This window comes from Bidens hawaiensis, unplaced genomic scaffold (assembly GCF_021521415.1).
Source record: "Bidens hawaiensis isolate Kalapana, Puna unplaced genomic scaffold, B.hawaiensis_p1.1 tig00029315_1, whole genome shotgun sequence".
Lineage (NCBI taxonomy): Eukaryota > Viridiplantae > Streptophyta > Magnoliopsida > Asterales > Asteraceae > Bidens > Bidens hawaiensis.
The window spans coordinates 129,275-155,344 of NW_027494842.1; the positions used below are offsets into that span (position 1 = coordinate 129,275).

The 26,070-nt window shown below is 35.5% G+C and overlaps 2 protein-coding genes and 1 pseudogene across 2 annotated transcripts; 1 reads left to right on the forward strand and 2 right to left on the reverse strand.

Moving 5' to 3' along the window:
• Positions 1-2,651: 2,651 nt before the first annotated feature.
• On the forward strand, positions 2,652-6,017 carry LOC143578625 (ATP-dependent Clp protease proteolytic subunit-related protein 2, chloroplastic-like). Its single transcript, XM_077062139.1, has 9 exons — positions 2,652-2,722; positions 2,812-2,852; positions 2,957-3,029; positions 4,245-4,362; positions 4,451-4,588; positions 4,674-4,790; positions 5,360-5,428; positions 5,547-5,642; positions 5,749-6,017. The coding sequence occupies exons 1-9, from the start codon at positions 2,664-2,666 to the stop codon at positions 5,884-5,886; spliced, it is 849 nt and encodes a 282-aa protein (XP_076918254.1). The 5' UTR covers positions 2,652-2,663; the 3' UTR covers positions 5,887-6,017.
• LOC143578627 (miraculin pseudogene) lies at positions 5,917-6,792 on the reverse strand (annotated as a pseudogene).
• A 2,768-nt stretch (positions 6,793-9,560) lies between these two features.
• Positions 9,561-12,845, reverse strand: LOC143578639 (AT-hook motif nuclear-localized protein 1-like). Its single transcript, XM_077062149.1, has 5 exons — positions 12,485-12,845; positions 11,316-11,380; positions 11,093-11,224; positions 10,831-10,992; positions 9,561-10,012 (listed from the first exon to the last, which is right to left on the reverse strand). Exons 1-5 carry the CDS (start codon positions 12,837-12,839, stop codon positions 9,734-9,736), a joined length of 993 nt encoding a protein of 330 aa, XP_076918264.1. The 5' UTR covers positions 12,840-12,845; the 3' UTR covers positions 9,561-9,733.
• Positions 12,846-26,070: the final 13,225 nt, after the last annotated feature.

Genomic DNA, 26,070 nt, shown 5'->3' on the forward strand with positions numbered 1-26,070 from the left:
TCATATAGAGGACACTTGGCAACTATTACATTTATTAGATAGATGATACTTGTCAATATGTGAATTTAAAGTAGTGATGACAATATACAAGGCTATTAATAATTTGCTGTATCGCAGTCTGGTAAATCTATTAATTTGTTAACAATTATCTGATTGAATTTTTTTTATAGTTCGATATTGTATTCATGTGTGATTTTATTGTGCAAAAGTTAGAAAAGTAAAATAGTGAAATAGTATGTTATTCTATTTATAGTTTATACAGAGGACCATGAATATAAAAGTATAAAAGAAAAATGGTCAGACTAAACGTACATCATTGTATACTTATCATACTCCACCTCCTAGACTTTCAATGTCTTTTACAATTTTAGTTGACATATTACTACCGTCTAATATTTGTTGTTACTTCAAATCTATCTTTAAAATATCAAATAAAAAACCTTATTGTTTATTATTTTTTTTATTTTCTCTCTTTATGTGTTTATTGTTCGTTATCATAATAATAATAATATTTATTATTAAATGCTTTATAAATTGTATTTAAAGAATAATGATATAGCATCTTTATAAGAACAATAAAACGTTTTGTATATTTTTATCTTATCATATGTCTTTCACGAAAAAGAAAATCATTTGAATATTTTTTTTAGGTTTAGATGCATAAGATAAATATGACATGACATGAGAAACGAATCACCATGTTGATCAATTCGCATGTTGTTTAATCTCTTTTATTGATTAAAAATGTGATTTTTATTTAAAAAAATGTAAGTCGTCCTTAAAAATTATTTTTTAAAAACACCAAAATAGAAAAAAAAACATTCTTTTTAATTCAAGAAACGTTTTTTGCATGAACAATTATTTTGGTTATTTTTAAAAACTATAAAAAAAACTATTTTATAATATGCAAATAATAATAAATAAATAAATAAAAGAAAAACTCCTTAAGGTATAAAAAAACTATTTATAATTTATAATGATAATAAAAGATAACAAAATTGCAAAAGAAAAACAAAAAGGTTTAAATCGTATTAATGTAAAACTTCAGTAAAGAGGTATGTATAGTAAAACTAAAGGAGAGTGGGTACGTTTAGCAGGACCCAAGAAAAATATTAGTGCAAGTTAATACATTTTTTAAGCATCTAAATGGCCTTTTTAACAAATAATACAAGATGAGAACAACACAAAACTCATTTGACGGGGATGGAATGAGAACTCAGTAGGTATTGGGTAACCTCACATGTTGTGGCGGACATGTGACAAGAACTTGGTCGGTACTAAAGTGTTAAACCAACGCTTTGTGGTGTAGTCGCCGTGGAAATCCGGTTGGTATTGCTTCGATTTTGTGATGATAATAATCTATTTAAAAATAAAAGTTAATTATAATTCTTTTATATACTTATTTAAACTTTGTGAATGATATAACCAAACTGTTAAACCACATGATTAAAGTTGCCAAACCCCAACCCCCCCCCCCCCCCCCTAAAAAAATAAAGAAGGAAAAAGAAAAAAAGAAAAGAACTTAACACGCCACCAAACTATTCACTTTTCTTATTATGGATGCATGTATATCAATGTTAAATTTATGGGTTGTTTGGTAATATTTTAATGATTCTGTTAAGAAACTATTTTAAATCGGTTAAGGTTAGAGTGTGTTTGACTCATTAAAAATATACATCTTAATGGTTTACGAAGCCTCTTAATAGTTTAGCATAATATTATAATATTGTCAAATAGCCCCTATGCGGCTATGTCTAATTATTGTTTGAGCATGGAAACCAAACTATCCTTAATAGTTATTACAATGGGAAAATCACCAAAATAAATATTGATCAGTCAAAACAAAAAAACATGAGAAGCCTATGATACATGGTTGAAACTTTTAGACAGGGGATTTCTCTTTTTGTTGGATTCACAAAGAGACCACTTATTAGCTTACTCCTGACATATTTTAAAGGAAAAGTCTACATATATGCCATTTGAGGGGAAACGTTTATTCCCTAGCCGTTTCTCCTATAAAGGATACGTTGCAACTGAAATGTCTAGGATAAAAAAGAATATCCAAGCCCTAGATGTTCCCATCAACGTAGACAGCTCTGACGTTTTCGTAATGAATTTAAATGTTTCTCTATGTATGTCCACATTTTTGTTTAAGATGTTTCCAATACATCACACGTTTCCTACAATCGAAAGAAGCATACTCAATCAAACGAAGCATACTATCTTAAGCGACATTAAAAAAAATTATCATCCTTGTTTGGTAATTGATAGTTAAGAAACATATGAAAAATACCGAAACATCTATACATGTACGAAACAACTTAATACCTACATAAACATCTAAAGATGTATGAAAACTTGGAAACATCCATACATGTATGAAACGACTAAATATGTACTAAAACGTCTAAATACGCACAAAATCATCAAACGAATTAAAAATAAAAGGTCAGAAAACATCTAAAAACATATAAAAGTGAAGGTTGCATCAAAACCGTCTAAGCCAAATAAAACATCCATGACTCAAACTTTTTCTCTTAGAGAAAACGTCTAATCCGTAGTCCATAAACCGATTACTAAAGAACGACCCGACCCGACCCGACCCGACCCGTATTACCAAATCCACCCCTCCTCTTCATTCATCAAACATTCTTCTTGCAACAATGACGCTCAATTCCATCACCTGTTCTTCATATCTTCACCCAGCTCACTCTTCTCCCAGGTTACCAAACTTATTATTAACAATATATGCTTTCAATTAACCCTATATTACTATTAATTATTATTATTATTATTATTACTCAATTGCAGCACGGACAAGGCTTTCGTTGGATTAAGGCTCCAATCTCCTAGTCAGTTTTCTTATTATTATCAATTACTTACTTATTATTATTATTATTTTTATATGTTTGCTAGAACTCGTTGAATTAATATTCGTTACGTTTACGAATAACAGATTGTTATGGATTCGCTAGACCTAATTTGACCGCTGAGTTGTACAAGAGAATTCATAAAAGTATTGAACCTAGGTATGTATTATTATTTTTATTAATAGTAATAATTGTTGCAATACAATAATAATGTTCTATTGTATGAAATTAAACCTAATTTCATACTGTATTGGCATCAAATGGTGGTGTTTAACTGTTTATATGTGAAGTATTGTTAGGTATCTATGTGTAATTATCTACTTTATATTAGGTATGTAAACGAGCCGAGCGTGAGCTTGACTAGGCTTGAGCTGAGCTCGTTTTGATTTATGAGTGCTCAACCTTGAGCTCGGTTTGTGTTGAGCTTTTTTTCTAAAGCTTGAGGTCAGCTTGTGAGTTGTTTTTCAAGCTCGGGATCGGCTCGAGCTCGGTTCGTTTGTTGTTTATTAATCAATTTATATACGTTTCTAATTATTTTTATTTATATGTATTTTTAGAATAACCTAATATGAGTTTAAGCTCGGCTTAAGCTTATCGTGTAGTGCCGTAAATGAGTTAAAGCTCGGCTCGATCCCGACGGTGCACTGTGAAATTAATTCATAAAGGTCTAAGGATGTAAAAGTTACAAATACAGATGGCTCGTTAAGGCTCAATGAGCTTCCCATACAAGGTGTGTGCTTGGGTTCAATAACCAAATGAGCTTTTTTGGGGGCTCAGCTGAGCTTGAAAAAGGTTGAGTCATATTGAGCTTTTTATCGATCTGAGATCAAGTAGCTCGCAAGCAGCTCGGCTCGTTTGCACTCTTACTCTATGTATAGATTAAAGAGGTATATGCAATATAACCCTATTATGTGTTAGATATCGATAAGAGCAAGCATGCAGCGGAATAATATTGCCACATGAACACAAGATATACGTGGTTCAGTTAAGGTGACCTAGGCTGCAACTAGGGTTTATCTTTTATTAGCTCAGTACAAGGATTAGAATACAATGATAGGTATATACAGAGAACTATTAGGTTAAACGAGCCTTCCACCCCAAACTAAAAGGTACCCAAAATAGCATCACAAAACCTTACATTATGAACAAGGTTAATATACAATACAATTCATGGTTTATCTTCATATTAGCTGCTCATATGGCTTCACAAGACCTTACATTATGAACACGGTTAATATACAATACTATTCATGATTTATCTTCGTTATTAGCTGCTCATACTTGTGGTTATTGGAGTTTTCATATTCAGTATTATGAACACAATCAATATACAATAAACCTTGATTTTCAATATTACTTGATCTATATATTCAGGATTGGCATTAAGCCAGCACGAGGGCGTATTACAATGATGCCAATAGGGACACCTAGAGTACCTTATAGGGTTCCTGGTGAAGGAACCTGGCAATGGGTTGATCTGTGGAATGCTCTCGTAAGCTATTATTATTATTATTATTATTTCATAGTCATTTGTATAATTTTGATTCTTGAAATGCTTATATAAAATTAATGTAATGTAGTATCGTGAGCGCGTTATCTTTATTGGACAAAACATAGATGAAGAATTCAGTAACCAGATACTTGCAACAATGTTGTACCTCGATAGTATTGACAATTCCAAAAGAATGTATATGTATATTAACGGCCCGGGTGGTGACGTGAGTTCTCTCTCATGATACAATCATAGTCATTTTGATGAATACATAATTTTTTTATAAATTATTTGGTATGTTTTATTTGAAGATTACTCCAACCATGGCTATTTATGACACGATGCAAAGCTTGCAAAGTCCAATTGGCACTCACTGTGTCGGTTATGCTTATGGTCTTGCTGGTTTTCTTCTTGCAGCTGGAGAAAAGGTACATTTGCAGTATGTTCGTGTTCGTTTAACTTTAAACGGACGAGCAATTGAGCATGGACAATTAAACAAACAGGATTTTCTTGTTCATGTTCGTTCTTAAAAAAATGAACATGTTCATGTTTGTTTATGTCCGTTAAACTAACTAACATAACTGAACATAGATGAACGGACATAACTGAACTAAAAACCAGGTAAAAGTTATGTGAGGAACAATGCATTGGGCCTAAAAAATATTGAAACTAGATTAAGTTGTAATGGGCCCAAAAATTTTATATGAATAAATTAACGACCGTAAACTAACGAACTTACACAAATTTAAGCTAACGAACATGTTTGAATGTAAACGATCAAACATAAAACTAACTAATGAGACATGTATTCATGTTTGTTTGATTCTTAAATAATCGGACTTTCCTGCCAAACAGTTCATGAATTGTTCATTGAAGGTTCGGTTTGTTTACATATCTAACATCTTGTATTTATTGCATATAGTTGGTTGCACTGTACAACTACCAATGCATTGTTTAGGTGTGTTTTTAAAATTTTAACTATCTTGAAATTGTGAAGGGTCAAAGATTTGCAATGCCTCTTTCAAGAATTGCTCTAGAGTCGCCAGCTGGTGCCGCCCGTGGTCAGGTTGGAACATATTATTGTGTCAATAAAGTCTTACAGTTAATACTTAATAGTTAATATATAGTTATATATAGTAATTTATGTCTAGTTTTTTAATTTTGCTACCAATGATGTTATACAGGCTGATGATATTCAAAATGAGACGAATGAGCTTTTGAGAGTTAGAGGTTATCTTTTCAAAGAGTTGGCTCAAAAGACGGGTCAACCGGTGGAGCAGGTTTGACCTCTTTAACCCATTTGTTTACAACCCACCAACCTGATTAACATGTTTACTTGGTCACTGTATCCAAATATTAAGTACTATTTATTACGATAATGTGCAGGTTTACAAAGATTTAAGGCGGACTAAACGGTTCAATGCTCAAGAAGCTTTGGATTATGGACTCATTGACCGAATCGTTAGACCACCCCGTATAAAAGCTGATGCACCACGTAAAGAGGAGGGTACAGGTCTCGGTTAATATTATGTCAAATTAAACGGTCTGTATTTTCAAAACCTTTTTCTGTGGTATTTTGGGACTTTAATATGTGAACTAGCGAAATATTATGAAACTTTATTTGAGCATAAATAGAACATCAAGTATCTTTGTTACATGTTTAGTTCCGCAAATAACTGAACTAACGGTAAAACATTACAGAAAAAGGAACATCACTGAGTGCCAAACGTCTAATCCCGTTAACATCTGAAAATATTCCAACATCTTTACATATAACCTTACAGAAGTTGCAGACCGTAGGACAAAACACGAGTTTATAACCGTCATCTGTTTTCTCAATCTTAAACCAGTTGTCAAGTGTCCCCCGTCCCGGGTTTCCTTCTACACCGCCTAGGGTTATAAAATATTGTTTCACAGCTTCATCGTATTTCAGTCTCCATATATTTGACTCGTTACAGCTCGTGTGCCAGCGAATTTGATGTTATTGTCGGTGGAGAGGCGAATTACGCCTTTTTTGGGGTTGACTGGGGTGAAAGTCAACGGGAGGGCGTTTTTGTTGGTTGAGAGCTGGGTTACTACAAGTGGGCAAGTTTTGTTTGGGTTGGTTGGGCCTGGTGCAACTCCGCCACCGCCTCTAGCCGCTGGCATGATGTGGTATTGGATCCCTGACTCGAGGTTTTTTCCGGTGACATCTAGCACGGGATCGGGTGCTGAATTGGCTGAGATTGAGAAGATAGAAAGGATGAATGAAAATGAGAGCAAGATGGCTGTCTTCATTTGGAACAGTTTGGGAGTATTGAATGAAAAGGTTGCTATTTATAGATGGTGGGAAGCATAAGTCAATAACTTATTTTGTTCTTTGGATATGATAGATTTAATAATTTATTTTTCATTTTTATTTTATTTTTTCATATATATCATGTTCAGGGATGATAAATACACCTGAATGGCTGAATCACATAGTATGGCCAGAGTGGAAGCAACGAACCCTTGAAAATTTGGAGGTGTAGTGGTCTAACACACAAGAAAGTTGCCGTTTCAAAAAAAAAATATATATATACACACCTGAACCATGCATGAAAATATGAAATTCTCATACGGGTAAAATGAGTTTGTAGTGATTAAGATGACACACGTCTAATTTCTCGAACCCTTTATCTGCATTAAAATTGCACATATAAATTTGTATAGTGTGGGTCTGGTTAAGACAACATAGTCTAGACAGTGTGGGTATCAGGGCTTTTTAAATCTAAAGAGCGTGATAGTCTAAATACAAGAAGTCACCGTTTTAAAATAAAAAAACATAATAATAGTTGGTTTAAGTTAGAAAATTAAAATTTATAAATTTGTCAAGTATGAGGAGACTATGTTGACAATTTTGATATAAATATTCATAAGTTATCTCATATCAAGCCCATTATGTTTTGAAAGTCAACGGTCAAAGCCACTTTATTATCTGTGCCTACTAGATTTGGAATTTGGTGAAAAACGAGTGGATCTTGTTCAAGACTTATGCCAACATTAAAATAAAGCATACAATTATATATAACTTATCTATCTTCTAGCATATAATATATAATATAATATAACAAATACATAATTATCTAGCCGGATGTATTTTCATGATAATGTTTTAAAAAACATTTACAGATTTCCAGTCACGTATCTGAATATAGGATATCAATTATAAAAATAAAACATGAGCATCGTTTATATCAGTTATATGATCTTGATTTAATTAAGACAGGTTTTTCGCATAGATCATCATGATGTTTGATGCATTAGCTTTCTAACACAATCATTATTGACTGCCTTAAAAATGGTTATGGTAATTTAGTCTTAATATTAACGCGTGGCAAACTAAACCGGCAATTCTAAACTCTATGAAAAGTATAGTATAAGATTTTGGCATGTAATTAATTAGTGACAAGGAGATGCTCTTTTGAAAGCTGCTAATTGCATAAATGAGATTGAAAAATTGTTGTATGCTCATCTCATCTTGCCAATCTTTTTGGGTCAGCAAAGTGGGGCCCACCCTGATTTGGAAACTCCAACTCAGCCCAGTAACTTGGCCTACAATTCAGCAGATTTCTCTCTTATGGCTCATTCTTCCTCTCAACCGGGCCACGGTATAAGCCCAAAACTGAAGCCGAATATGGTTAAAAATGATATTTAGGCGTGTGGGCCAGGTAAATATTCGGGCCCTGGCGGTTTTCATTCGGGTTCTTGAAGAAGCATTGGGAGAGTCTTAAAAATGAATTTCAGTTATGCATGCGAGTTTTTTGAGTCGTGTACTTTCCCGCTAGGTTATAATTCCTCGTTTATTACTTTATAATTTCGAAATTGTCTAACCCTCAGTTGATTACCAAGCGATTAGTTTGATTAACGTTTAGTATAAAATTATTGCCAAGCTTTTGGCAATGAGGCTGGCTAATGTCATTGATGGAGTTATCAGTTTTGAACAGACTTCTTTCATCAAAGGCCGACAAGTTCTTGACGGGGTTCCTATCATGAACTAGGCGGTGAACAAGAAGAAGATGATTTTCAAAAAACGAATTCACGAAGACGTATCACTCATTGAGTTGGGACTATATAACTCAAGTTATGGCGTGTATTGTTTTATAATGGTAAGTTGATCAAATGGGTTAACACTTGGTTGTCATCGGCGAAAGTTTTCATTCTAGTTAATGGCAGTCCCACGCGTGAGTTTAAGGTCGGTCAAGGTCTGTGACAAGGGGACCCTCTATCTCGTCTCGCCATGGAGGGTCCTCACGTGGTTGTAGTAAATATTGTATCCGCGGATCTTTTTTAAGGAGGTTAAATTTGGTGATTCATGTTTTTCTTTGTCACATTTGTGCTTGATAGCTACATCCCAAGAAACTGTTTTTGCTTGCTTTACCACATGGAACTCATCTTTTGTAGTGGTCCTAGCTCTTGCACAGAATAATATTTATTGTTTTCCAAGATTATTTACTCAAATTCAATTGGTTGGCATATATTATCTAACAAATTCAATTATAAATTTTTTTAAATAATGGTAAAATATCATTTTACATGGATTTAACCTTCTATCACCACTTTTTCTAACAATTTCATTTCTTTTAAATTATGTATGAAGATAAATATTTTGGTAAAAAAACAATGACCAAAAGGCATCAAGTAAGTTTATAAAATAAAGGTTTATTGGATTTTAATAATCTCTGTTGAGTGGTATTGACCAATAATAATCCATATTCATTTTATCACCACTGGCGGTCCCAAAGTTCAAAAAATTGGCTCCAATGCCCCCCGTTAAAAAAGATTTAACGGCGTTATACTTTTTTCAGAATTTCAAACAAACTTTTCAGGGCTTTTGATCGGAAGGAGAATACGAATCGACTGATGTAACCTTAACTCGAAACGGTGATCCATACGACTTGATTTTTGCTTCAATTTGTTTGTTTGAACTTCCAATTAACAAAAATCAAGTCGTTTAGATCACCTTTTCGAGTTAAGTTTTACATCAATCGATTCGTATTCTCCTTCTGATCTAAAGCCATAAAAAATTAGTTTGAAATTTGGGAAAAAAGTATAACGTCGTTAATTCATTTTTAACAACCTTTTGAAATTTGGGACCGCTAGTGACGATAAAAAGAATAGTGATTATTATCAGCCAATACCAGTCAATAGAGATTATTATAATCCAATAAACCTAAAAGAAACTCACATGAGATATACCAACTTCAAAACATATTAAACACACAAAAGAAGCTGATGTCCTACCAAACTTATCTAAATAACTACAAACTGTAACTCAACATCCACATCCAAACAAATCAAAAACAAAACAAAAATAACATATGGACCATGCAAGTCACCTTTCCAAACTCCCTTAATGCAGACTCACATTGATGTCCGTTGACTGTTTCCTTGACTCAGGGGAAGTAGCATTATAAGCAGACCAATTATCCCCACGAAATGTCGGTGATGACACGTCTGGTTTCACACTAGTTGGAGATGCCTCCTCATCCTCCTCCGCCTCTGCGGCTGCTGCCAAGGTTGCCGCGGGTGGTGGTGGTGGTAGTGTAGGTGTTACCCTCTCGAGTTTTGGTGTCTTGGGCGTCTTTTGCAGCTCGTGATGGTTCCCGGTCAAAAAACTTCCAACCACAATCTACACAAGATATATTATTGTAGGTGTTTTAATCCTATGTAAACCTTTTATCGAGACAAATGAAACATATATGAATCTTGGTTACTAATAAGCGGTAACTTTTTTCCACTTGACTTGAGGTAATGGTGAAGTAAATATGTTCGCTAAATAATAAACCAAGTTTCAAAATTTTTTAAAAATGAGTAAAATACGGTTTTCGTCCATGTGGTTTGTTCAAATCTGCAGTTCTGGTCAAATAGTTTCAAATTTACGATTTTTGTCATTGTGGTTTCATTTCACTTGCAATTAAACCCGACCATACTAACCCCGTTAAGTCTAGTCTTTAAACTCATCAGCGTGCCCCTCACGTGAAGGGTAGTTTTGTCCCTTTTCTCCCCAAATAAACCCCAACCATAATTCGCAAGCCCCCTCACGTGAGGCGCTGGTGTGTATTTGGGATAAAAAAAGGACAAAAATGCCCCTCACGTGAGGGGCACGCTGATGGGTTTAACGACCAGACTTAACGGGGTTAGTGGGGCCGGGTTAAATTGCAAGTGAAATGAAACCACGGGGACGAAAATCGCAAATTTGAAACTATTGGACTAAAACCGCAGATTTGGACAAATCACAGGGACAAAACCGCAGTTCACTATTTCTAAATTTAAGTCAAACCGAAACAAAATAATCGCTAAATAGTAACAAAGATTCATAAATTAAATTAAACCTTTTAACATCATAAAAAATGTATGCGATTGGAACAACTAATAAAAGTTGGGCGACTTTAGTGGGACACTTAAGAAACTTGGTTACTATTGTATAAAGTTGTCCCTAAAAAGTACCTGCACAGGACTAGCGGCTACTAGTAGGCCAGCAACACAACCTCCCACCACGCGCCCGTCTGGGCTAGCCAAAGAAACGGTCATTCCTCCAGATCGGTTTCTTAATCCTCCACTCTCGGATGGCGAAAACGAACCAGATAAAGAAAGTATCTCAAATCGGCCCTGAAAAGACCAAAACCCATAGAATATTATATATAATATCAATCCATTATATATCATAGTATGCTTATTTATTTAAAAAACATATAATTGAGTATGGCACCTCGTATGTCAATGTACCGCCAGAAGAATTGGGTTGCCGAAGCGTGACACTTGAAATGACACCATTTGCGGATAAAATGCATATTGAGCGAGGTCCTTGTTGAGAGAATGATATAACTTTCATCGTCACGTCCTAACGAAACAAATATAAAAATTTTATTAACACAAAAATTATTAACTTCTATACATGTCACGTATTAAAATAACAGGACTTATAAGTTTACCTCCCCGGCATTTACATTGATGATATGTGGTGTGAAATTAGCCCCAACCGATGAAAACCAGTCACCTATGCCAAAGACCGCAAATGTCGTTAAGCCATAGTAGTTAATCGATCGATCTACTAATTACATCACACACAAATCTTATGATGACATTGAAATCAGTTAGGGGTCGGTTTTCAACTCACGGTTCCACAATCGTTTATTGATGTTACATTCGGGTCGGGTTCAAATCTTAGCAGAACCAAGAATATTGATTCTTAAAAAGACGAACACTTTGCAACAAAATTTTACACTACTGCAACTTAAAACATGACCACTTTCAACCAACAACCAAACCCCACAAGATAATAAAAAGCAAAGTCTTCATCTTTTCATCTTTACAAGTCTAGCTAAATATAGATTCATCAATTCTCAATATGAACCAATTCAGTCATCAGTTCATCACTCATCTTTTTTGTTATATGTACACACATAGATTCCAAAAATATGGAACCAAGATTCTAAAAAACACAACTTGAAGACAAAACAACTTAAAAGAACTACCTAAATCCATGGTTGGGGGTTATCTTGGCCCCACACCCACATAATAATAGTTAGAATTTAGAAAGTTCAATTTTAACATCACAAAAATAAATCTTCAAAACATAAAAGAAAAAATAATAATCCAATTTTTATCAAGAAAATAAAATGTCTCGGGTTCAAGTTCAATCCCACATACAACACTTTTGGGGAAGGCATGGGTGACTCAACAAAAGAAAAACCAGGATCTTTGTAATCTCCTGTTTGATCCACGTCCGGGTTTTACCACCGGTGGACATTCGGATAAATGAATTTTTCCCAGAACTGGAGATGACTTGCACCAGCCAGTAAAGCTTGGATGAGAACGTCGGCACATATGTGTGTGTGGTGGGGGGGGGGTTCAATTTTTTTTGGTAAAAAACGGGTAAATTTACATTGCGAATAAATATCTCTGGAGAAAAAAACGGATAAATTTATATTACTGCGTAAAAAAAAACAGACAACCCCCCCCCAACCCCCAAAAGAAGCTTCGTCCCTGCAGTTGGCGGTGACCGTTTGACACTGATTCCCTTTGTACGGAATACCAAGACAATTCTCTATTTGTTGTTCGTTAAAAAATAAAAAGATCAAGAAAATAATAATAATATTACCTAAACTTTCCATGCCCATCTTGTGAGACTGTTTTCTTCCGGCAGATGGTAGCCGGACTTTGCCTCTTTTTCCGGCGGAAAAGTCGATCACCGGCGAAGTTCCGGCAGCTGATGAAATGGGTTTAGGAGATAACAATAAAGCAGCAGCTGCTTGTGTGACTGACCCATCTGGCCCAAACTTTCTAGGCCGGCCTCTTTTCTTCTTCATGGACACCGGTGCCACACTTAACGCCTGATCACCGGGTCCCACTTGGGGTGGTTCAGTCCTCGGAGATATGTGGTACTCCGACGGAGCATCGGAGGACACCACCGTAACACCACTAGTGTTTATTATCTCTTCCTTGTTACCTTCCATTAATGAATGAATGATAATATTATTATTATTATTATTATTATTATTATTATTATTATGTTATTATGAAAGTTGATGGTGTTGAGAAATATATATATAACAATATAACATAAACCAATGATCAAGTTTTTTTGAAAAATGAAAAATGAGATATGTGTATAACTTTATATTACAAGGAGGTTTGACTATAACAGATTTAAAAGCAAAAAAATAGTAAAAATAGAAAAATAAATAATTTAATGTTGGGTACTTAATTACCAATAATAAAAGGATCATTTTGTTTTTAATATATTTGGGTTGCTTGCCCCCGAAACTATTACATTTCTTAAAAGAAGTCTACTGGCCGTGCACAGTAACTTATCGACGGCTAAGAATTGTAACTTTGTTTTCAGTAGGATCGGGTTTGCTATTCAAAAGAAAATAACGTAGCAGTTTGTTGTTCGCTTATTCACCTCTTTATTGTAATTGGATCAATTTATTTAATATATGAATTATAATATTAAAAAGTTGAAGAAGTTATGTATTTTAGTTCAGAAAAAAGTTGGAGTCTAGTGAAAATAAAATATATGGAATATTTGGAAAAAAGTGAAATTGGTTGTCAAGCTTTTCTTTTAAGAAAAAAATTGAATTTTTAATGTGTATATAGTGTGTATATATATAGTTATATAAATGTAAAATAAATGATGTGTGTAAAAACAATATATTGTAATAAGTATGCATTAAACTCAATAGGTATGTTTTATTCCAATTAATTATCATTATTATAAAATATAAAGAAATATTATTTAATAGTTACTACAATAGATATATATGGAATTATAATATTAAAAAATAAGTATGATTATTTTAGCATTTACGTCGATCTTTGTAATTGATTTTTAATGATATTATTTTCTTTTCTTTTTTCGTTGGTGGAAGACCAAAATTGTTTGGACCACATACTAAATTATATAGCATGTGATATAATTATTTAATAGGTTGTTAAGTATCTTAAATTAATAAAAGTTTAATAAATAAAATATTTAAAACCAAAAACATTTATACTTCATTTTTTCTGGTATGTAGTTTAATTTTTATATTTCAATTCATAAATTAAATTGATATCGACCACTAGTTTAGTCTACTGGCAAAAATAAATAATTTTCAACTAGAAGATTATGGATTATAGTCTTACTTAACAATGAGCATTTTCGGTACCAATACCGATCGATACCAAGTTTTGAGTTTTCGAGATCGGTATGATACCGGTGCCAGTAATGGTACCAAATATTTCGAATTTTCATTATTTTCAGGATCGGTCGGTACCGGTAAGGTGGTACCATCCCGAACTCATCCATAGTCTCACTTGAGACATAGTAAAAATATTATTATATATATTAAAAAGAGGATTTAATTCTCCTCATAAATTCACTATTCAATTTACTATTCATTTTTTAATATTTTATTAACTATTAACTATAATACTAAATCAATAGATATAATCCCATAATTAATATATATTTCTTTTATATTACTTTTCATGTTAACTAAATTAAAATATTTAACAAACTACGTATTTAAACACTAAAAATGGGCAAGAGTCAGCTTTACATGTTTTATTTGTCGATTAAATAATTTTCTTAAACTTTGCTTTCATAATTTTATAGTTCGTCATTACAATGAGCGAAACTTTTTTTTTTCATATTTTTATAGTTCGTCATTACAATGAGCGAAATGTTTTTCATGATTTGAATATATCCCATCGCATGATTTTAATTATAACCGCATTTCAACGTTTGATACATCCCCTATAAAATATTTTTGGCTTACTATATATGTTTACGAATTTGTGTTGGTATCGTTAATACTAATTAAATTTATGTTTGTTTATTTAATAAATGTTCGTTAACCTTATTCCGCAATCCTAGACCAAATCATGTACCGAACCAAATGTTCGTTAAACCGTTCTAATGGTAAGTTCGTTTATGTTTGTTTATTTAATAAATGAACTAACACGCATAAAAAATATGTTTGGTAAGTTTAACGAACGAACACAAACAGAGGTCGTGTTCGCTCAAATGTATTCGATAAGTTGTACGTAATCACTCAAAGTCTGCTTTTAAAAATATATAATTAAAACTAAAATAAACTAAGGGTGTCACAGCGAGACGGAGTAGCCGAAAGAGAATATGCAAGCTATAACAAAGCTAAGAGAAAGCACAAAAACATCGCCGTAATATGGCCGAAATAGTCTAAATGTATCCGGTTGATGTGGTGGGACATCGCTTGATATAGGTTCGATTCATTACGACACCTGAACTCGAAATGGTTTTGTTGGTTAGTTCAATTTCATTTCGATTAATTCAATTGTGTGCTCATCCCTATACGTGGACCAACCATATTGGTCTTGGGTTATGGTTTTTATACGTCCTCAAGAGGAAAATGGCAAATAAAATTTGTCTTTATTACACACACACGAAGGTCGGGGTGTGCATGGGTCGATTTTGAGCGGTTTTAGGCAAAATCTATAGCCATAACCGATATGTTGGTTAATAGATTATCATAACCATAGCCGATCCGTTATGACGGTTTCGGTTAATCGGTTTGAAGGTTAAAACAAGTCAGTTATGGGTCGGTTAACCGTGGCCAAAACAATATAATTGGGCCTAAAAAAAATGACATAATCCAACAAGATTTGATAGAAACTAAACAAAAGTGAAAAATGCTAAGCTACAATCGGTTATACAGCATTTACGGTAATTAGATTACAATCACTATATACACCATATACCTAAACCGCAACAATGTAAAAAACCCATGTATGCCACTTTGACCGCTAATAGTTTTGACTCATCAAGTTTGACTTTTATGACTTTTAAATACTTATATTTTCACCATTCATGCATTCATCGGCATAATCAACAAGATCATATATTTAATAAATTAATTAATTTCATGAAATAATAAGGGAAAATTCCTAAAATAAGCGTTTATAAAAATGTTTTTCAGGTTTTAGGTGTCAATTTCAACAAATTCTTAAAATATGTATTATAAACTAGTCGTGATGAATAGTTTATTATTACACACGAGTAGTTTGTATACTCAATTAAAACTTGTCACATGTCCTTAAACTAACTGTAACGACCAGTTTCACTAATCATCTATTCGTAAATATTAAATAAATTTCAAGCCTCGTAATCAACGCCCACGAGTATATAAGAAATCCTTTGCTCGCGACGAGTAGATTTTAAAACTTTACGAGACACGAGTAGTTTATCAAACTAACCATGACGAGGTGTTTGTTTACCAAATACATCGGAATGGTTAGTTTAACAAAATACTAATCGGAATGGTTAGTTGGTTAACTAGTCGTTACGAGTAGATTTTGGTCAACGACTAGTTTACATTCACAATACGTGTATTTTTATTAGTAATTAAATCGTCGCATTAAGTTTACCTGGTTTGCGTTACGCATACGAGTAGTTTATCTTATTTACATTTACGATACGAGTAGTTAATTAGTAACTAACTTGTCGTGGTTTGTTAACCTGATTTACATTACACACACGAGTATGTGACTATAAACTACAATAAGTGGTAAAGAAATCCAAAAAAAAAATTCATCAAAATTTATAACTTCTAAAAAGCGGTTCGGTTATGGCGGGTTTGAAATATATATAATTATGTTATTAAATTATCACACTTTTTATGAAAAAGTTAAAAGAAAAAATCCCCCAAAGCCTATATGATAATGATGTAACAAGACGTTTCCATTTGTTAGTTAAACTACCACACTTACATTTACGTGAAGTAGGGGTGTGCACGATTTGATTGATATCAATAACCGAAATTATAACCGTACACTTCGAAATTAAAAAAAAAACAATAATCGTTCGGTTTGGTTGATAAGTTATTGGCAGTTAATTCGGATATACTCGATTAATTAACTGTTAAACCCAAACTTTTAACATGAATTAAGTTTTTATTGAACTTGTTAAGAATTTCACTAAAATCAAAATCTAAGAGATTAGGTAATACACATTAGTTTTAAAATATACATAAGAGATTACTCATAAACTCGGTTTTAACACGTAAAGAATTAACTTTCTTTTGAACGGTGAATTTCTTTTTAACTTTTGTCGTCTATGAGAATTTAACCTAAGACCTTCCAAACCCTCCCAACCGAAGGTGTTTAAAGGCTTTGTCTTTAACAATGGACCACCAATCCATTCGTAACATGAAGAGCTAGTTGTTAAAACCATTCATTCGTAGCCGAAGGTGTTTGAAGTCATTGTCATCCGAAACGAATTATATGTTACTAATGGAATAAAATGTCCAAGATCAAGAATATAACGGTTAAAGAAAGTTAGATGTATATTATTTTGAAGTATTGAAACATAATTTCATTAGAAGAAAATGATTCTTACGGATAAAAGCTTCATATTATTATAACATTTATGTACAATCCGTTCGATTTGATTAATAACCGATAATTGTTTTTCAGTTAATCTCGGTTTACTTTCGTTTGTTTTCTGATTTGGTTACTACTCACCTTTACGGTGTGTTCCAGAGTCTTATTTAATGAGGGGAGGGGAGGGGAAGGAGGAGAAAATGTTAAAATATTATGTTTCAGAGATTTTTTAAGGAGAGGATGAGAGGGAAATACTAGAAAAATTAAACATGTATTCATCCTCTCAAATTGGAGAAATTTGGAGAGAAAATCTTTTCAATTACTAAATCACATTTAAAACTAATTCTTTTTTAGTTTTATATGATAGTAAAACTATAACTTTCTTTTATTTTTCTTATCAACTCAGGAACACATGAAATATGTAAATTCGTTGATTTTCTTTTCCTTCTCATTAAACTCGGGAACACAAAAAAATTCTTTTCGTCTCCTAATTTTCTTCCCTTCCCCTCCTCTCGATAAATGAGACTCTAAAATACAATGTTATTGTGAAGCACTAATCTTTTCTTGCCAATTGTTTGGAGTCTCTTATTCAGTTCACAGTTTTATCGTTTTCTTCAATGTTTTAAAAATATGTATCTTTTTTTTTTGGTCATTTCAAGTTAAAAAGAAGTTTAATATTAAACCCCCAATGTAATTAACATCTCATATTGGGACCACCACTATAGGGAATACAAATGCAAACTTTAATTCATTTAATAAGCTGTGAAGAAAGCAAAGTTAAAATATTAAATCAAATTTAGATGACATAATTATATTTTAATAATCAAAATTCATAACACGTAAATTATATAGATAAATAAGTTAAGATAAGAAAAGGTTTTATAGTTAAGGCATCAAACATTTAAATATATATGTGATGAACCCAATAAATCATTATGAAGCTGCCATCTCTTTTTCTTTTCTATAAAACTTTAAGTTTAAGCATGCTAATATTTTATTATATTTATTACTTTTATAGATGTGGTGACTTTAAATCAAGTAAAACCTAAAACAAAACTCAAATGAAACTTGAGATGCAATATTTTATATTGTAGAGTAATAATACTGAGTGGTATATTTAATATATTGTTTTAAAAAGGTTATCTCCATATAATATCATATATTGGTAAAGATAAAATCTGTAAACATCTCTGATTAAATGGGTTAAGAAGTTCTTCGATTCAAGTCTCGTAAAGAACAATAATTTAAAACAAATTCAAGGTTAAAAGAAATATATAATATCTTATTCACACAGGTTAAATGGAAGTCGTGTTTCACACATGGGAATTTTTGTTGACCCAGTCAACCTCTAACCTAATTTGTATGATTATTTATTTCATTTTCACGTTCTTTCTAAAATTATTAAATTCAACTAATTAATGTTTCTCGATGTCTTTAAATTTAAAAATTACAATTCTGGTTTAATTAGTTTATATAGTCTTTTAAATACAATTCTTATTTGGTTGACAATTAATGTTTTATCATTTCGCAAAAATGTTCCAATATCGGTTATCAAACTTAGCAATATGTTATCATTGGTATTTTTATTATTCATGATCTTTGGGTTGTTACAACTTACAAAGGCTATTGATTTAATAGTGGAAGGTTCATTTGTATTATAACAATAACTCAATCGATCGAAGCTTATCTTCTTATTACTGATAGTTGCACTACGGTTATTCATAAAGTTCTTCTTACAAAACGGCACTTATTGATGAATGATTATATTTTACTAGGGCGTCGATAAAATTTTGTTCGTGTTTTAGATGCAAGAAATGTAACACATCCTCGTGGATCTTGTCTTATTTGTTTATGAGAGGGCACATTGTACTTCTTTAGAGAAGATGATACACCGTTGCTTAATAGTAAAAATCACCATAAAATCAAACGATAATTTAACATGTTTATTTAAAAAAATATCAACTATATTTATTTTTTTTACTATTTTGACAGAATATAGATGTGTGTTAAAATGATGGATACTATACATAGTGTACTTTTTTAGTTTTTTTTATATATGATATACGTAACTAAATATTTCTTAACCTTAACTATGGTTCTATCACACAAGGTTTTCCTGTTACTGTTTTCTTTTTCTAACTTTTTTTTTTAATTTTTATTTTATCCTAGTTGTATACACAATCATCACAAAATAAATAAATATATTTCTTCTCTTTATAGTTTGGTTACAAATAATATGGGAATTTAATAGCTGATGATTTTTTAATAACATAATAAAGATAAGCACATAATTTTTTTTTGTTTAGATTCTTATTATTATATATAAATTATACTTACTGAAACTCATGGATCAATTCATCCGCCTCTTCCTTTAATAATATGGATGAATATAAATTATAAATATGTATATAAAACCATTAAAGTTCATTGATTAGTATGTGAGTGGTTTTTTTTGTTCCTTTTTTTTCCAGAATAACCCGTGATGTTTTATGAAAGTCTCTTTAAAACATAGTTCACTCAATAAACGTGTTTTTTTTTTTACTTAATCGCTTATTCGGGACAACACAAAAGTACAAGTTTTTCACTAATAAAAACAAAAACAAAAAAACATGTCCACGGATTTTATTTGGGCTAATGAGTCTTTCTATATGGCCCAATTTTCAAGATCAACGCACAAATCTGCTATTGGGCTTGAAGTACCCGGTTCAGGATCCAATTAATGTCTCTGAGTCTGGACTCTGGATTTTAAATGGTCTGTATTGGGCTGACATCTTTAAGAAATAGTCTCATTTTGCAATTTAGTATTCAAGATTTTCTTCATAAAGAAACAAATAAACATACATGATTATTAGAACTGATAATTTTATCCTTGAATCTTACTATTAATCATTGGTTTCAAATATTATTAGTGTACTCATTAAATATATAATCAGTAATATCAGACTTGGATTGACAATCATTAAATGAAGGAAGTTCAAAAGTTGAATGGTAGATTGGTATCAATTAACAGGTTCCTAGCGAACCATGCAAGCAAATCTACCCCATTCATTAACACATTGAGAAATTGCCTAAAGAAAAGCCAATTCAAGTGGACGCCTGAGGCCGAGCAAGCTTTCAGTGAGATAAAAGAATGTCTGATAAACCTGCCTGCGCTCACAGCTCCACTACCTGGCGAAACTCTAACGTTGTACCTGTCAGCAGGAGAGCGCGCCATTGGCGCAGTATTTTTGGTGGATCGCAAGGGAATCCAAACACCAATCTATTATGTAAGTCGGGTGCTGACAGATCCTGGGACGCGCTACACCATCATAGAAAAGTTAGTTTTATCACTAACGCATGCGTCGCGCAAGCTTCACAGATATTTCAATGGTCATCCTATTGAAGTCCTGACTGATTACAACATCCAGCAAGTCTTGCGACGTCCCGCGCTCTCAGGAAGGCTGACAAAATGGGCGCTGGAATTAGGGGAGCACACGATCACCTATAAGCCTCGTCCAGCAATCAAGGGACAAGTCTTAGCTGATTTCATCGCAGAAATCTTTGAAGGAAAAGTCGAAGAGGCTCAGCGCGAAGTAGACCCTCCGCAAGCCAATAATGAAGAAAACGTTTGGAGATTATTCACTGATGGAGCTTCAAACAACGAAGGGTCCGGCGCAGGCCTCAAACTGGTGGATCCAGAAAATCATGAGTATACTTACGCAATCAGGTTGGATTTCAAGAGCACCAACAACGAAGCTGAGTATGAAGCCCTGCTGGCTGGTTTGCGCATCGCGCACAAGTTCGGAGTTAAAAAGCTAGAGGCTCATGTAGATTCATACCAGGTAGCAGCACAAGTCAATGGCCTTTATGATGCCAAGGAGAACACCATGCCTCTGTATCTAGAGGAGGCGAAGAAACTCACCGAACAATTTGACTTTTTCAGAATCATACACATTCCGCGCAGTGAAAATAAGTCTGCCGACGCGCTGAGCAAGATGGCATCAACCAGCTTCGATCATTTTGGCAAAGATGTCAGGGTGGAAGTAATGAGCAACCCGTCGGTGGGAGCGAAGTCTGTCCTTGTAATTCATACAACACCTTCATCATGGATAACTCCAATAATGGAATTCTTGAGGGAGGGAAATGTACTAGACGATCGCGCACAGGCGAGGAAGATAAGGCACAAGTCGCAGAACTACGAACTGCTTGATGGTACGTTATATCGACGCTCTTATCTTGGACCGCTCATGAAATGCCTAGACGCTGAGGAAGCAAGCTATGTGATCAGAGAGATACACGAAGGAATCTGTGGAATACATGCTGGCCCGCGCATGGTGGTTGCCAAGGCAATGAACGCAGGTTACTATTGGCCAGGCATGTACTTGGACGCGTTAAAAGAGATCCAAAAATGCAAAGCGTGTCAGAGCTATGCGCCAAACACCATGCGGCCAAAGAACAACTTGATTCCGGTGACCTCTGCATGGTCTTTCCACAAATGGGCAATCGATATTGTGGGTCCCTTACCACAAGCGCCGGGGCGAGTAAAGTTTTTGGTAGTGGCAGTAGACTATTTCACAAAATGGGTTGAAGCAAAGCCACTGGCAAAAATCACAGCCGAGGCAATGAAGCAATTTATTTGGAGCCACATCGTATGCCGTTTTGGCCTGCCCATGGAAATTGTGAGCGACAATGGCAAACAATTCACTGACAAGAAGATATCCAGTTGGTTCAAGGAATTGCGCATCAACCAGGTCTTCACTTTAGTATACCACCCTCAAGGGAATGGCCAAGTGGAACGCGCGAACCAAAGCTTGCTGAATGGGCTGAAGAAAAGGTTTGAGGGAGAGTCCCATGCATGGGTTGAAGAGTTACCTAATGTCCTGTGGGCGCACAGGACATTAAGCAAAACCAGCAATGGCGAGTCCCCGTTCAGTCTAACCTATGGAACGGAGGCTATGATTCCAGCAGAGATTGGATGCACATCCTATAGAGTGCTCATGATGAGTAAGACGGATAACGAGCGCGAAAGGAGGTTGGATCTCAACTTACTTGAAGGGCGCAGAGAGGCGGCTATCATCAGTGAAGCCAAATACAAGAAAAAACTAGAAAAATATTACAATCAGCGCGTGAAAGAATGCCACTTCAAGAATAATGATTTTGTTCTTCGGAACAATGAAGCTAGTCGCGCAATACCCCCGGGAAAGATGTCTCCCAACTGGGAGGGACCTTATCAAGTCTCGGAAGAATTGGGAAAAGGCGCATACGCTTTAAAAGATTTAAATGGAAAGAAGATCCCGCGCACATGGAACGCAGCACAACTCAGAAAATGTTTCATGTAAAAGTTGTTAAGTTTGTAATCAAGGCTTTTTAAGCCATTATGAATAATGATACGCGCTATTTTTTCTTAATATGCGTTCTATTACCTTTTGCATACATGTTTCACACTTCCCTTTATTAATTTTGAGCAATACGACAACATTGTATTGACATCAAACTAAAAATAAAACGAAGTAAAACATACATGCGCGAGCTTCAAGCTCAAACGCGTTAACGAGTTTTAACTCTAAAACGTCAGGGCCTTAGCCCAATAATATGAGCCTTAGCTCAGGGCCTTAGCCCAATAATATGAGCCTTAGCTCAAATTACTCATAGCATCCATCCTACGTATTGCGCAGCTGGACCATAAAAATACCTAAGCACAGCTAAGGCAAAGCACATGCCAAAGCATAGTTGTTAAGGTCTCAGGTCGAGGTCGCGCATGGGATTATAATGGATATCAGAGTAACACATACTGACACGTAAAGGCTAAAAAACTCATTCATAATTCCCTATAATAAATGCGCGATAACGTCGCGCAAAAGAGGAATAATGAAATGCCAAGGCACGTGTCAGCATATTCAAAATATCGCAAAATAACTTGAAATATGACATCTCCAAACTTACCATAATCAAGTTGTTCGCCTTGAGTATCGTCGTCTTCTATTATGATAGTGTCAGGAGTAGGTCCTTTGGCCACGCCAGAGCCGCTGGCAGAGGTAGCATTGCCCGCGCCATCATCATTGCCACCAGTCCCCTCACATTCATCAAGTAATTTCTTTAAAGCGCCAAGATCGGGCTGGTCAGCAAGCGCGGCTATCTGCAAGTCACAAGGAACAGTATGAGTACAAAAGATTATAAAAATAAGTCAAGTAAACTCATTAAGGTTAAAACACCTGCTCAAGGATGGGAATTGGAGTATTCAAGTACTTCTCCCCCACCTCAGCCATGTCAGCGCAGACAACGTCGAGCTGATAAGGGTAGTCGGATGGATTTTTCTTTAGCATGCCATATTCATAACCACCCTTAAACCCTTCAGCCCGACCCACCAAGCGCGACGCTGCATTACAATCCATCACAACGGTCTGAAACTCGTCTGAGTATTTCATCGCATAAGCGCAACGAGTCACACCCTGTGAAATTAGCCATTGACGGTCCTGTGCGAGGGAAGAAACATACGTCTCAAGAGCAGGAATCTGAGAGTTTAACAACTCAACAGTTTCCTTGGCTTGTTTTAGCTCTTCTTTGTCAGACGCGGCTGCCGCCAAGGCTTCATTCTTTTCCGCTCGCGCAGCGTCGAGCTCTTTCTTCAGGCGCGCAACCTCACTCTCCAATAAAGATTTGTCTGTATTAGCCTGCGCAATAGTTTGGTCACGCGCCTCTGCTTCCAACTCCAAGTCACGGGCTCGACGCGCGTACTTGGCCGCATCTGCCTCTGCCGCTTGCAACTTCTCCCGCGCAGCTTGCAGCTCAAGCCCGCGCTTCACAAAAGCAGCGTTGGCACTTGCCCGGTTCTCGCTAAGTTCTTCTTGGAGTTTCTCAGCCCTCTCTCGGGCATCAGAAAGATTCCAAACAGAAACCTTAGCCTCTTGCTTGGCCTCCACAAGGGCATCACGCACTTTTATATAATCATTGCGAAGCTCTTGGGAGGCAGCAAAGAACGCATACCCAGCAAAAAGGTGGTCATTAAGCAAGTCCACGCGAGCGCGGTCCTCTTGAAACCTCCTTTCAGCCGGAGGAACAGAGTGAGCCTAGAAGTCTTCACATACGCCTATAGATTGGAATGAGCTCTCTTCAGTGATATTCCAGCTCGGGCGGTATATGTGATCGGCTTCCTGCAAACACAAAGCAACGCAAAGAAACGTTTTAGTTATCGAAACACTAATTTGGAAGTCTGCGCAGCGGAGCAAAGTAAACTTATACCTGAGGAGAACCGGCAGAAAGATTAGCGCCAGCTGATGAGCTCCTGCCTGCCCCATGAGAAAAGGGCTGCGCCACAAATCTCGTGGCGCTATAGGGCTTGCGCGGCCACCATCAGAACCTTCAGAGTTAACCTCCTCATCATCCTCTGGAACAGGTCTCTTCTCCTGCGACTTGGAAGAATCAAAAATAGTCTCACAAGGAGGGCTGCGCGCAGGAGGAGGTGAGGGAGGTCTTGACGCTGTTAGAGTAGCGCGAAAAATAGTCTCCTGCTCCTTATTGATCCCAATGAGGGGAGATTCAGTACTTGTGGGAGCAGGAACAGAACTAGCGGCGCCAGCGCCAGTGGTACCACCACCAGCTTGTGTGCCAGCTATAATGCCTATGAAAAACCAACAAGGAGAAGTGATTCATGACTTGAACTAAAGGAAAAAATCAGACAATAAAAGCGCAATAAATACCTTGGCGCACCGCAGTCCGCGAATTAAGCATCGCCATGAAGTCCATTTTCTCCCTTTTTGAGGGCAAAACAGAGGACTTCAAGACAACCTTCGGCATAGCCTTGGCACCTTGCTGCGCCTGAGGTTGAGCCACCAACGTTGCCGGCTCTACAAACATTTGAGTGAACAAAGCTTCATTAATAACTCTATCGGAATCACGCTCATAAAGCCACAAAATATAAACAAAGTATACCTGTTGGAGAAGACGAAACAGCAGGCGCAGCACCGCTTCCCTTGTCCGCCGCGCGCAGAGATGATGTGGCAGCACCATACCTCGTGTGGACTGGAGGATTGCCCACACCTTGAGGCAAAGAAGACGAGGAAAACTTGGATGTAAAACCCTTGGTTTTCTCAAGTCCCTTCGCTTGAGTAGGAGGAAGATTCTGGGCAACAGAGGCATCATCTTTTTTCTGTTTTTTACTGGCCCTGCGCCAGTTTTGCCTTTAGCCTTGCGCTTGAGTTGCGGCGCTTCAGCTTCTTCCTCCTCCACTTCCTCTTCCACAAGCTCCAATTCATAATTAGCGAGCGCATCTACAATACGCACAACAGAAATGTTAAAACCAAATTTGGTATTCTAAGGGCCTAAGCACAAATACAAAGGCTTACCAGGCTCATCGCTGTCAAAGCAAAATTCTAAATCGACAGGGATGAACATATCATCGAAGCGATCAGGGAAAGCAATTTCCCCAGCGCTCAGCGCGACAGAGCCACCTTCCGTATGCTCGTCATAGGCGGCATGGATGTATTCCTTGCTTACTGCATAAAACAAGACAAGTGATATCAGCAAAACGAATTATACTCGCGCAGAATTAATGCAATGAACAAACAACCCACCTAAGCCATCAACATGGATGACAGGCTCAGTCGCGCTGTCAGTCCACCTCTTGCTCATGCCAACCCCCACCAACGCTTCCTCGCAAATTTTCCTGGCGGGTGATGGTTCAGCAGATAACTTCTTAACCCACGCGCCAGATGGATTCTTAAGAACGTCATCATCCGCGGGCGCGGAAGTAATCGCGCGCATAGTCATGCGGATGGGAATCACACCAGCCTTGATATAAAAGAATTTTTCAGCCCAGTCATGAAGGCTTTTGAAGGAAACAGTGCAGCACTTAACCTTCTGACTGCG

What these genes read in the sequence shown, in the direction of transcription:
- LOC143578625 (XM_077062139.1), top strand. Translation starts at nt 2,664, where the DNA reads ATGACGCTCAATTCCATCACCTGTTCTTCATATCTTCACCCAGCTCAC. An exon ending in CATAAAAGTATTGAACCTAG is followed by an intron (nt 3,030 to 4,244) that starts GTATGTATTATT and finishes CTATATATTCAG; the next exon opens with GATTGGCATTAAGCCAGCAC. An exon ending in CGGGTCAACCGGTGGAGCAG is followed by an intron (nt 5,643 to 5,748) that starts GTTTGACCTCTT and finishes GATAATGTGCAG; the next exon opens with GTTTACAAAGATTTAAGGCG.
- LOC143578639 (XM_077062149.1), bottom strand. Translation starts at nt 12,839, where the DNA reads ATGGAAGGTAACAAGGAAGAGATAATAAACACTAGTGGTGTTACGGTG. An exon ending in GATGGGCATGGAAAGTTTAG is followed by an intron (nt 11,381 to 12,484) that starts GTAATATTATTA and finishes TCTTTGGCATAG; the next exon opens with GTGACTGGTTTTCATCGGTT. An exon ending in TCAATGTAAATGCCGGGGAG is followed by an intron (nt 11,225 to 11,315) that starts GTAAACTTATAA and finishes TTGTTTCGTTAG; the next exon opens with GACGTGACGATGAAAGTTAT.